The following is a 12,698-nucleotide window of genomic DNA, read 5'->3' on the forward strand; positions in this document are numbered from 1 at the left end:
TTCACCTTCTCTCTGCCTCACAGATTCCCTGAAAGGAAATGTGGACTGGGGACCACCTTTCCTGACTTTCCTTTCCAGTTGGTACACCAGTAGTGCCCGGGAACACAGAAAGGAGACCAGGAACCACAGCATTAGTCCCAGACCACACTCTCCCCTTCCAGTATTGCAAGCAGTGTTAGTGGCAGGGAAATGCAGGCAGCAGACTGGCTCTCTCTTCTCTGATCTAGGGAATTATTGATAGCACCCAAACACTGCTGGTGAAAAGAGGCAGAACACTGTACCTTGTGAGTGTGCATTTCTGCGTGCATATGTATCTATGTTCCATAATGGAACAAGGAACAAGCCTGAGGAAATCTAAAAAATACTCTCAGAGGAATTGACTTTTAAACCTTTGAATTGGATTTCAGAAGGTGGTATTATTCTGATGGACTAAGACACAGTTTCTGAGCCTAGAGAGCTAGAGAAATGGTTCAGGGGTTAAGGGCATATACTGCTCTTGCAAAGGACTGAATTCAGTTCTCAGAGCTATGTCAGGCAGCTCACGGTCAGTATAATATCAGCTCTGGGGAATCAGACATCTCCGGTCTCTTCAGAGAGCCTGCACTCACATGTGCGTATCCACATACAGGCAGAAACACATGACTAAAATACTATTTTTAAGAGAAGCTTTAAAGAACTGGTTCTTCTAATTGGCTGTGTGACTTTGGGCAAGTTAGTTAACCTACCTTATTTGTCCATTATACAAATAAGATAAAACTTTCGGGGTGGGGTTGAGGATTAAAGATTTAAGTCAAATACGTAGTTCTTAAAACAACAGAGGAGACAGGCAGTAATTTGTCCTCAGTGTAAATCAGCATTTCTATGACTCTGGAACTGTTTCATAATAGGAGAAAGCGTAGTTTCATATGGAATGAGGGACACAGATATATGCTGTTTTAAAAACATTTTTAGTAAAAATAGAATCACAACACTTTCCCCTTTCCTCTCTCCAGCCTCTATCCGCTATCCTCCCTGAACCATTCACATCCCTGCACTCTCAGGTTGATAGCCTCCTTTCCTTTATTATCATCATGTACACGTAGCGATATGCATGTGTATGCACAAACACATAGACCTGAAGTAAAGGTTTCCCCCACAGCTAGCTCACCTATCTCATGCTAAAGATATCTAAAGAACTAGCTGCATCCTATTTATTGGGCTAAGTTAGTGTTGTATCTTAAATGCAAGTAACAAAACACACACACACACACACACACACACACACACACACACACACACACAGCTGAGTTTGGCTTTCTTAGTGGTACATGTATTGTTAAGTGTTGCAACTCTGAAGGGAAAGTTATCCCGAGAGTTGAGAGCAGAGGAACACAAATACAAAGTCACACTCTACAACGAACTTCACAGAAGAGATTTACTGGAAGAGAGAATCCCAGGATGGTGGCTGCCTCTGCTCCAGTGAGAAGACAGCAAGGGATTGAATAATAGAGAGGAATTTATATAGATTTTTTTACTGGGTGGAGTTTCCAGGGCAGTGACTTTCAGGGTGAGAATTGGTAGGATTTCAAGTCCCGAACTTGAGGGGCTTAGTGATTGGAGGGCTTTTTCACCCTTTTTCCTACATCAGGCACATGAGTCAGGAATGGAAGACAGTCCCTGCTGTAGGCAGCTTCAGCTGAGGTGCCATCGCCACAGAGACACTTGGGGAGGCTGGAGAGGATGTGCCATCACAGCTGTGGTAGCTCCTGGTGTTATCTCACTGGGTAGAGGCAGTGACAGGCCCTGCAGCTTACCACTCGTGAACTACATATATGACTTCAAAACTTACCACTTTGCATTGGATAACCAACAAAGGCATTCACCCCTGGGAAAAGCTAATTCTCCTCTCAGCACTCAGAAGTTTCCTGTAGTTCATTGTTTATATTTGGGGACCCATGAAATTTTCAACCTTCCATGTTAACAAGTCCATGATATTTCCATTGTTTTATGAATATTGGGAAATAAGTAACCCATGAGGCTTATAGAAAGTATTTATGCGTGAAGACTAACACAAGATTTGGTTGCTAAGACCCACAGATGCAAATTAGCTATCTCCTCAGGTTTAATTATGGAGGCTTACTCTGAAGTTAGAGTTTTATTTCTGTAATGTGCCATTTGTTGAGTACATGCATCTCTGGTACAACATACTTTCTATTCTGCTAAACTGGGATTCTGACATCTCTTTTGTTAAACATGTGGTAAACTCTGCCGATAATGGAGACTGAAAAAACCTAGGAGGCTAGAGGAAGAGAAGCTGGATTTGCTGGTCCCCATTTGCTTGCTAGTAATTTCCATGTTGCCATAACAATAGAGCACTAATGGCACTACAATTGCTTCCCTTATCCAAACCAATTTTTCTTTCTTTTCCTTCATTTTTCCCCCACTCTTTCCTGGTTTCATCGTACTGTTATAGAGATTTTAGAGACCACCCTCAAGTTGTCCCAAGAAGTTTGAGACCCAGATTTTGTTCTCAGATGGTCCCCTGGAGTTCCTGCAACTAGCTGCAGGCAATCTCTGCTCAGAATTCTGAGTCTATAGAGCCAACGTCCACAATGGTGTTGCTAATGCTTCCAGAAGCATCAATAGCAGTAGTAATTCCATGTTCCTGTTTTAGATGTTCATTTTTTTTTTGGCATCTGCTTAAAACATTTCTTACATTAAGTTCTCAGAGATCGGTACATAGAACAACTTCTCTTTTCTGAAAGAATGCTGACTGATAGCTGAAGAAAAGATTTCCCCTACTACTAGGTCACCCACCTTTTACCAAGGCATCTACGGAACTAGCTGCTTCCTGTTCATTGGATTGTTAGTACTGTGTTAAAGACAATGTACTGAGACCAGACATCTCGGGAACAAACTCTATCTTGCTGGCAGGGCCAAAACTGAGTTTATGTTCTTAGACGCCAGAACCCTCTCCTAACCTGCTTCCTCAGGATTTTGTGTTTGTCCATTAACCAGTAAAGGATATAAAGCGGGGAGTTGCCGTTATCCCATTGTCTAAACCAAGGCACACAAGTAGTAAGTGTATTATTGCTTGTCTTGACATAATTAACTATGTGCAGCCTGCTCACTTCTTTGTTCTCTGTTCATTCTAAATTCCAGGCCAGAGTCAAGGAGAGTACTTGACTGTAATAGCAGAATCAATACCCTGAAACCAGGTGACCCAGATAAGACCCAGTCACCAATGTTAACTTCCTTACTTAATCCTTTGTGTCAAAATATGATTGGTCAATGCACTAGTCTACCCTGTACTTCCCCTCTCTATTTATGTTCCCATCCTACATTTATACATTTCTAAATGTATAATCTCCCTTTGTGGATGATGTATAGATTCCAAACTGGCTGCCTTCCTGCTTGAACAGAAAATGGAGCTCTCCTTTTTAAGCTATTGTCTCTGAAGCGAGTTCTCTCAGCTTCCACCCCAAACCCAATAGTAAGCCCTGAGATGCAACTTCTCTAACAGCCTTAATGGCTGTTTCTCGCTCCTGGGTGTGGGTGAGTAGCCAAGACCTGCCCTATAGAAAAAAAAAAAAGGCCCTAGGGGCAGGCTGAAAAATCCCATCAATCCCTTGAACTTGCTTGAGGGTCAGGCCACAAAATCCCTTGAAATCCAGGTCATCCGGGAAAGTCCTCCCCACTTACAACAAACACCTATGTCAAGCCTGTCTCCTGCTTACTTCTTTGCTGCTTCTCTCCCAAGCAGAGGCAGCCGCTTCCCTCCTGTTTTTCCCAAAAATCTCTTGTGTGAGGTTTGTTGTGTGGTTTGACTTTGTGTTATTCTTTGGCTCTCTGACTGCCAGGATAACTTTCCCTTCAGAGCTATAACACTTAAAAGTATAGTACCATAAAAGCAGGAATTAGGGTGAGTCCATGAGATGTTAGGACCTCACAAATCTCTACTGACCTTAGGGGCAGAGGACAAACATCTTTGTGCCCCCACTTGAGTTTGGTCAACAAATAGAGTATGATTATTAGATCCCTCCAAAATCGAAGATTGAAAAGAGTTTTATTTTGAATCACTGAGAACAATTTACTTGCTTTACATTAAAGGTTCCAATAAGAGACAATACTGTCAAGCATTGTGAAAGGTGTGAGAGTTTTGTTCCTTTCTATGAAGTTTTGTTTGTTTGGTTTCTATTTCCTCTAGAGATCATCTGAAGAGAGTTACCCTGTCTGTTTCGTGGATGCTGTGGAAGGCTCCTGATTCTGGGAACAATTAGAATAAACTTCTTTAAAGTGATTATAAGATTTAATTGTTTACCTAAATATGTCAATCCTTCAAATGATATTAAGCTGAATAAGTTTAAAGCTAATATGTCTAGAAACTCTTTTTCATTAATAAACTCATAGTATGAGTCCAGGCTAGATGTATAGCAGAAGCATATTCCACAATAATGTTTGAAAGTGCATCCTTCCCTTTGTCTACACAAATGAAAATGGATAATGTCGACTAATGGCTGGTGACTTTTCAGCCAACATGTACAGATCTTGTCTGCTGAACTTGGGATCCAAGGACCTAAAAAAACGGGCAGACTACAATCTAATGTTGCAGACAATCTTACTTTTTTCTTTTTTGGTGTGCTTTTAGACATGAATTTAACAAAGAAAGCCATGATCCAAGGAAGGTTGTTTGAGTTCAGAAAAATATAATCAGAAAACCATGTAAATTAGTAAGCACATGCTAAATATTACCAGAGTAGCTCTTTCTAAGAACTTTCTCAGGACAGCCCAATTAAAACATAATTTCCTTGCATATACAATAGATTGTATCTGAGAAAGTATGAAACCAAGGCAGAAAGCTACATGAAGGTTCAGGGTACACTGACCAGATTGGGTTCTATAGCTATAGTCTGAGATCCAACAAGAACAAACATGCCTTATAAAGTGAGTGTAAAAGTTTGTCACAGAAGGCATGAAATCAAGTCTAAGAACAATCCAGGAAACAGGGTTGGGGATTTAGCTCAGCGGTAGAGCGCTTGCCTATCAAGCGCAAGGCCCTGGGTTCGGTCCCCAGCTCTGAAAAAAAAAATAAATAAAATAAAATTGTTAAAAAAAGAACAATCCAGGAAACAAAATTCACCAAAGGTAAAAGACCCTCTACCCTTTTTCCTGAAGCCTCTCTCACAGTTCCCCGAGGCACGTTTTTGCCTGTGTTCCAATAAATGGCAAACTAGCTCCAAGTGGAAGAAACTATAATGAGCTATAACTGTCAGTTCACAAATGAAAACTCCAGTGGGAATAAATATCTTTCTTTTTTTTTTTAACTATACCAAGTTTCCAATTGTTTTTTTTAGAAAAGTGAATCAGGAGCTGTAGAGTGAAGTGTGTAGAGTGTGTGGCTCAGCTATTGAATCTTGTACTGGAGGGCTTTTGAGGATCTTGCTTGCGATTTATTAATAAAAACACAACATGGAGATAAGTGTAAAATCTAGGGCAATTGGTCTGTTTTCTGGTGCAGTCTATCAACTAGTCCCCCACTCTCAATCCAACTTCTCTGCACGGGTCTTTCCATGTGGCTCTGTCTCTGCTCTACCTCTGTGTCCTGTGTTCTTTCTCCTTCCATCTCTCTGCCTTTCTCTTCCTCTCTCCTCCACATCTTCAGCCAGCATCTCTCTATTCCTCCAGTGCCACATGTCTTTCTCATAAAAAAAAATAAAGCTGTTAGTGTAGTGGGAGGAATTCTCCCCCCACCAAGGCTGCTTGCCTTGCTTTTTAGGCAGGTAAGCTAGCTACAAACATTTACATGTTCTGGCACCTCTAGGGTAGCAATTAATAATAGAGAAAGAAAGGGCACATCTTCATACAGGTGATATATGTGAGGGTAGATTACCCCAACATTGGACTCTGATTCCCTGAGGTTAAATATTGATTTGTGTTGGTTGTAGGTGCTGCCATAAAGAGAGAAGCTCACCAACATCCTAAACCTCACAGTCTCTCTGGGAAGACTGACACCCAGCTAGCTCACTTCAGTTAACTTTATTCAAACATCACACAAGGTTAATTGGGGCTGGGAAAGGTTCCAGCTACCAAAGTTATCTTGCCCTTTCCTCCCATGAGAGCAAACAACACACACAAATTTCAATCCCTTTTGACCATGGCCAACCATAATCAAAAGTAAGAACTTCGGGTTTACCAAAACTATCTTAGGACTAAGATCAGTGCAACTACAAGCTCTCACCTAGCATGAAGTGCAGACTTTGCAGAGAGAGTCTCATAATGACTTCTCAGCCTCTATTGATTTACCCAAACATAGCAAAGGCTTTGCTGAAACATTTCACTCAAATTCAGACTAAAAGGCTTTACCATACATTTTATTTAAAGCCAGACATAAAGGATTTACTGTACACATCACTGTATAAGGTAAGAAAATGTGTTTTGTAAGGGTCCAAAATTGATGAAGACCCCAGACTCAAATATGCAAAAACAAAGAGCACTTATTCTGCAAAAACACAGGACACAAGGGTCAACCATTCTTAGAAATGGTGACCCCAGACAAAGGCACACAGGTCTTCCTATAGGGAACTGGAGAAACTCTCTAGAAGGATTAAGTAATCTAAAATTTCACTGGTGGATGCTAGGGGCTCACAGGTGATCAGTGATCTGTATTTCTATGTCATGAACATTCAACCATCTGACGAAATAGGGCTGTCCAGTACAGATGGCCCATTCTGAGATAAGGTATTTCCCCATTTTTGTGGTTATCTCCAGGCTGTTCTTTGGGAGGGGGTTTTATGATTTTGTTCTGGATTTATGGTCTATTCCTAGAGTTGGTGTCTTATGATTTAGTTTCTCAGACTCATGATCTATTCCTGAAGCTGGTACCTTACAGATATTTTTAACATCAGGCCTGGTCCTTAAAATGGAGATAAATAGGGTTTATGTTTTACTTCCAGTTTATTAAGGTATGTGATCCTAAATGAGCCTTACAAACTAAAAAGTTTTTGTGGCCTAACACTGACATTTTGTTTGTGATTTGTGTCATGGTTTAAGAAGCAATTTTCAAGATACAATTCACAGACCACATGAAGCTGAAGAAGGAAGACCAAAGTGTGGATGCTTCAGTCCTTCTAAGAAGGGGAACAAAATACTCACAGGAACAAATAAGGGGACAAAGTGTGGAGCAGAGACTGAAGAAAAGGCTATCCAGAGACTGCCACACCTGGGGATCCATCCTACATATAGCCACCAAACCCAGACAATATTGTGGATGCCAAGAAGTGCATGCTGACAGAAGCCTGATATAACTGTCTTTTGAGAGGCACTGTCAGAGCATGACAAATACAGAGTTAGAGAAAGGACTGAAGGAACTGAAGGGGTTTGTAACCCCATAAGAACAACAACAGTATCAATCGACCAAACCCCCCAGAGTTCCCAGGGGTACCATCCCATCCCAAGAGTACACAGGGATAGACCTCTGGCTCCAGCTGCATATGTAGCAAAGGATGGCCTTGTCAGGGTGGAGGGGAGGCCCTTGGTCTTATGAAGACTAGATGCCCCAGTGCAGGGGAATGTCAGGGCAGGGAGGTGGGAGGGAGTGGATGAGTGGGTGGGAAAGCACCCTCATAGAAGCAGGGGAACTAGCCAGTTTCTGGAGGGGGAAACTCGGCAAGGGGATAATATTTGAGACATATATAAAAATATATGATTAATAAATAAAAAGAAAAATTTTAACTAAAGAAGACAAACACATTTTAAAATAACTTAAAAAAGAAGCAATTTTCACATTCAGGCCTTGATTGTCTTAGTTGGGGGTTTCTGTTGCCATGTTAAAACTCCATGATCAAAAGCATCTTGAGGAGAAAAGTGCATATATTAATTTACAGTTCCATATCACACTTTATTAGTAATGAAAGTCAGGGGAGAAACAAAACATTACAGGAGCCCGGAGACGGGAGCTGATGCAGAGCTCATAGAGGAGTGGTGCTTACTGACTTGTTCTTCAGGGCTTGCTTAGCCTGTTTTATTACAGCACCTGGGACCACCAGCCTAGGGGATGGCACTGCCCACAATGATCTTGGACCTCCTACATCAATCATCACTACAATCACACAAAGTTGCCCACAGACCAGTTTGGGGGATTCTTTTCTCAATTAAGTTTTCCTCTTCACAATGATTTTAGCTTGTGTTGTTGACATAAAATTAGCTAAGCACAGTGAGCCAGGAAGGTGCAGAAGGGCCCTATTGGGTCATGTGTCCTCTGGTGTTGTCATAGAGGTGGGTAGATGGAGACTATACAATGGCTGTTACTCTGCAAATGCTGCAAGTGGAACACATCACTTATATTCATACATTTCAAATAGTTTCAGCCAACATGTAAGAAAATCTAAGTTAATGAGAGGAGCCTGGGCAGTACTTCACCAGTATGAGGGCACATCAAGGCCATTGACATTGTGTATGTTTTTGGAAAGGAAATTGGATACTCATCTGTAAGCAGAATTTATGGTGATGAAAGAATATTGGATTTTCTGTAGATTGTCCATGAAAATTCAACCACAGATTCAACTTGGGGGATGCTAGGTGGGAAAGGGTTTGAAGACATTATGTCAATACTTTTATTTCTTTGTTTCCCCACTTAATTCTTGTTGGGTTACTTCAAAATTCTGACATTACCAAACTGGATGATTGAAGATGTTAAATTAGAGAAGTTTCTTGCCAGTAGGATGACAAGACTTTAATTTGTCATTAATTGAATTAAATTGTCATTTAACTTGCTGTCATTAAGCAGCAGTAGGTACTCTGTAGCCCACATGCACTTGTAAAAGTTCCTCACAATTTCTTATCAGGAAAGGTAATAACTGAGAAGTGAAGAGAAGAAATAAGATGAAAGTCCTCATAAACTCCTGGCATTAGATATTTCTATCTTATCAGCATCTACTGCTATATAATAGAACTGTTTTTATACTTACTTGTTAAATCATATAAAATGCATTTCTTTTATACACTCTTATGGAGCAGCATGTGGGCTGGGCTCAACTTATTCTGTTGTTGACCCTGCTTAACGTCACCAATATGGCTTTAGGTCTTTGTATACTACATTGGGGTATCATGACCTAAGATGGCCGCATGTAGTTGTTTTAGTGAGAATGCCTCTCATAGGTTCATGCACTTGAATATTTGGCTCCCAGTGTGTGCCTGTTTAGGTTTAGAGAGCTATAGCCTTACTGAAGCGTGCGTGTATACCACTGGATGTGGGCTTTGAGGTTTCAAAGTCTATGGTCATTCTCAATGCTCTATCTCTATTTTGCAATTGTGGTTCAAGACATGAACTCTCAGTTTATTGCTACAACTGCCATGTTGTCTGTCTGATATCATGCTGCCCTTCTCTGATAGTGATGGACTCTTATCCTGAAAGAACAGAGGTTCTCAACTTATGGGTCATGACCCCTTTGGCAAACCTCTATCTCCAAAAATATTTACATTCTGATTCATAACAGTAGCAGAATTACCATTATGGAGTAGCAACAAAAATAATTTTGGGGTGGGGAAGGATCACCACAACATGAAGGACTGTACTACAGGATCACAGCATAAAGAAGGTTAAGAACCATTGCTTTAGGACCATAAACCCAAGTAAGCCCTTTATCTATTAGTTACATTGGTTGTAATCATGGAATTATATAGAAACAATAGAAAATTAATGAATACATCTTACTCATTTGGTTGTTTCTTGGTATTAGCTGTTACAAAGCCAACTTTCTCACCTACCAGTAGTCTAACCTATGCTTCCTCCCTCTTTAGTCTTAAGTCTTTCACATGAAAACAGAAACTGAAGTTTGCAATGTTATTTCTTCGTTGTGACAAGAAACAAGACCTATCCAGCCATGAGTCACAGAAACAGAGAGACAGTAACACAGCAAAGATGTGTGCTGTGAGAAGAGGAATTCTTCTGACAGTTTCAACAACTACACAGTCCCCCTTGCCTGTCTAAAGCAAGTAGAATTTTATTTTCTCTAGGTAATTTACCCAGGAAGGATTTACAACAGTGGTTCTCAACCTTCTTAATGCTGTGACCCTTTGATATAATTCCTTATGTTGTAATCTTTGAATCACAACATTATTTTTGTTGCTACTTCATAACTAATTTTGTTACTTTTATTAATAATACTGTACATATCTGTGTTCTCAGATGGTCTTAGGCAATCCCTGTGAAAGGACTTTACAAGTAATTTTAGGGCTCAAATACATTTTAAAACAGTTTTGACCATATAAATAAATTTTTTTTCACTGTGGAAAAAAATTGTTTTGACCTATGGAAACCATACATTGTGAGTGAAAATGGGACAAACTACATGCTCATGTATGCAAAAAGTCTACCATAAACAGAAATAATTTACTTTTTGTTATCTCAAGCTTCTCCTTCCCATGTGAAATTTGGCCAAACACAGCCAATTCAGTAATCTTTCACTTTCTTTGGGGGTTGGGGGATGGAAACTGTTCAGATAACTTAGTTAATCCAAACCTTTTCACTTTCAGTCCAGTTTTTCCAAGGAGGACGTCTAACTCTGAGAAGTCGGTAGTTCTAGGGTACTTCTAGGGAATCTACTCTCCATGTGTGTTTATCAGCCAGCATCTGTCCCCTGCAAGCTTTGAGTGTGTCAGGAAAGCAAGTGTTATAGAGATGCCATGGGGCCAGAATGTGCTCATTTCAAAAGGATCTTCACATCAAAGAAGGTTCATAATATAAGGCAGAAGACATAGACTTGCAGACACCATGTGACTACTCTGCTTCCTCTGCCTAAAACACGGTCAGTGCCCCTTACCTATAAAACTACATTTCCATGAAGAGTTAACTTAAAAACATTTACTGTTTCAATAAATAACTAAAGCTTTCAGTGTGGTTCTAGTTATGTCCATCTTTAGGACCCTGTCAGACCTGTAGTCACCCAAATAATTTTCCGTTGTCTTTTCTGATGTGAGTTTTCTATAGTGGGACTATGTTACAGTCATATGTCTCTTATCAACCAAAGAAACCTATACATCATTTTCCTCTTAGGGAATGCTAATGTGACTCTTCTAACCTCCTTCTAGTAGGGGTGCATGTAACTGTATATGGAAAGAAAGCCCTCTTCATTCTAGTGTGAAACAAGAGAAAGGGGACATGGAATGAATTCATCTACTTTCTTTTTTTTTTCTTTCTTTTTTTCAGAGCTGGGGACCGAACCCAGGGCCTTGTGCTTGCTAGGCAAGCACTCTACCACTTTCTTGATCATTGGCCCTATCTCAAATACTGAAGCCAAGGAATTCATTTATCAAGGGAGACCCAGTCAATTATAGTGCAGACACTCAGGAGTTAGAGAGCCCTGGCACATATTCTTCTGAGACAGTTAGTGTGAAACTCTCTCTTACTGTATGAACTAAGTTCCAGAATGTAACTCAAGCCTTCATCACTGAGGCAGAGTCCATTTTCTTCAGTGTGTTATTGCTAGATCCTGACAGTTTTTGAACTAGGAGAAGACTACTAACATAAGAAAGCTCTGAAGACATCCCTTCAGAAACTTCTCTTGAGAAGGTATTCAAAGAGCCCTTACAGGTGTTTAGCCTCCCAGGTCTGTCTATGTGAGGCCAGGACTAACTTTCAGGCCTTCTTTTAGTCTACCATGAAACTTATTATGTGAAAATATATTTGAGATATCTCTATAAAGGAGCAGAGATTATCTTTCTTTTCTGAATTGATCATTACAATAGGAAGTACATGAGTCATCTTTATTTCAAAAAGCATATTAGTTGCTCTAATTTTATGTCAATATTAAAAACACAGAGGTAATCAATAACTAGCTAAAATTACAGTTAACCCATTACTTGAGAATACAGATCATTCAAAAAGTAACACAGGATGAAATTTATAATTCGACTAAATGTTTAGCAAAACTATGCAATTTTGTTTCCCACACTATAATAAAAAAACATACAATGGATAAATTTTAATCTTTCCTTTAAATCAAGAAGATACACCAAGAATGCTAAGATGGTATAGATATTTTAAACATAATCCAAAGACCATAAAAATTGATAAACACTACCCATGAATATTCTTCAGATGAAAATCCACTGAGATTTTATGGCTGTCCTGGGTGAACTTATACATACCATCACCCTTATCATTCTATATTTTAAAAAGAAAATGAAATAGAAAATTTTGAATCCTCAAGAAAGTGAAACCATTTTCTGTGTTATCGATACTGTAAGAAATTCTGAAGCAATGTTGGTAACTGCATCTGGGGGATAAGATGCAACCTTTGTCTTCCTATGTAGTTGCGGATGCAGAGTCGGCAGAGTTGGCAAAGAGAGCTTGGAGTAGCTACAAAAAGACAGGAACACATTTATTAAAGACAAAGCTAGTGCTTACACATGGTAAGATATAGTAACTAAAAGCATAAAAACTAATTTGGCTTATGACAAATGTCTTTTTTATCTTGAGATATATTTCATGAGATCTCATGACCTAGAAATGTCCCATACATGTTTTTGAAAGCATTAAAGTTCATAGTACTGGAGCAGTGGCTCTGCAGTTAAGAGCACTCACTGCTCCTACAGAGGACTTGGGTTTAGTTCCCAGCACCCATGTGATAGCTGACATCCTTAACTCCAACTCTAGGGGATCTGGAGCCCTCTTCAGCTTCTGTAGGGAACAGGCATTCAATGTACTTACATGTGTACAG

The 12,698-nt window shown here is 39.8% G+C and overlaps 2 protein-coding genes across 7 annotated transcripts in view; one reads left to right on the plus strand and one right to left on the minus strand.

Moving 5' to 3' along the window:
• Positions 1 to 12,698, plus strand: part of Erich1 (glutamate-rich 1) — a gene marked incomplete at its 5' end in the record, with an annotated part of 52,793,804 nt that overhangs the window by 14,402,711 nt on the left and 38,378,395 nt on the right.
• Positions 11,729 to 12,698, minus strand: part of Asb5 (ankyrin repeat and SOCS box-containing 5) — a 39,536-nt gene continuing 38,566 nt past the window's right edge. For all 7 annotated transcript variants that reach the window (NM_001399414.1, NM_001044247.2, NM_001399413.1 and 4 more), the window contains 1 exon segment: positions 11,729 to 12,337. In NM_001399414.1, the coding sequence (NP_001386343.1) occupies positions 12,210 to 12,337 (128 nt within the window). In that variant the 3' untranslated portion in view covers positions 11,729 to 12,209.

This window comes from Rattus norvegicus, chromosome 16 (assembly GCF_021556685.1).
Source record: "Rattus norvegicus strain SHRSP/BbbUtx chromosome 16, alternate assembly SHRSP_T2T, whole genome shotgun sequence".
NCBI classification, from domain to species: Eukaryota; Metazoa; Chordata; class Mammalia; order Rodentia; family Muridae; genus Rattus; species Rattus norvegicus.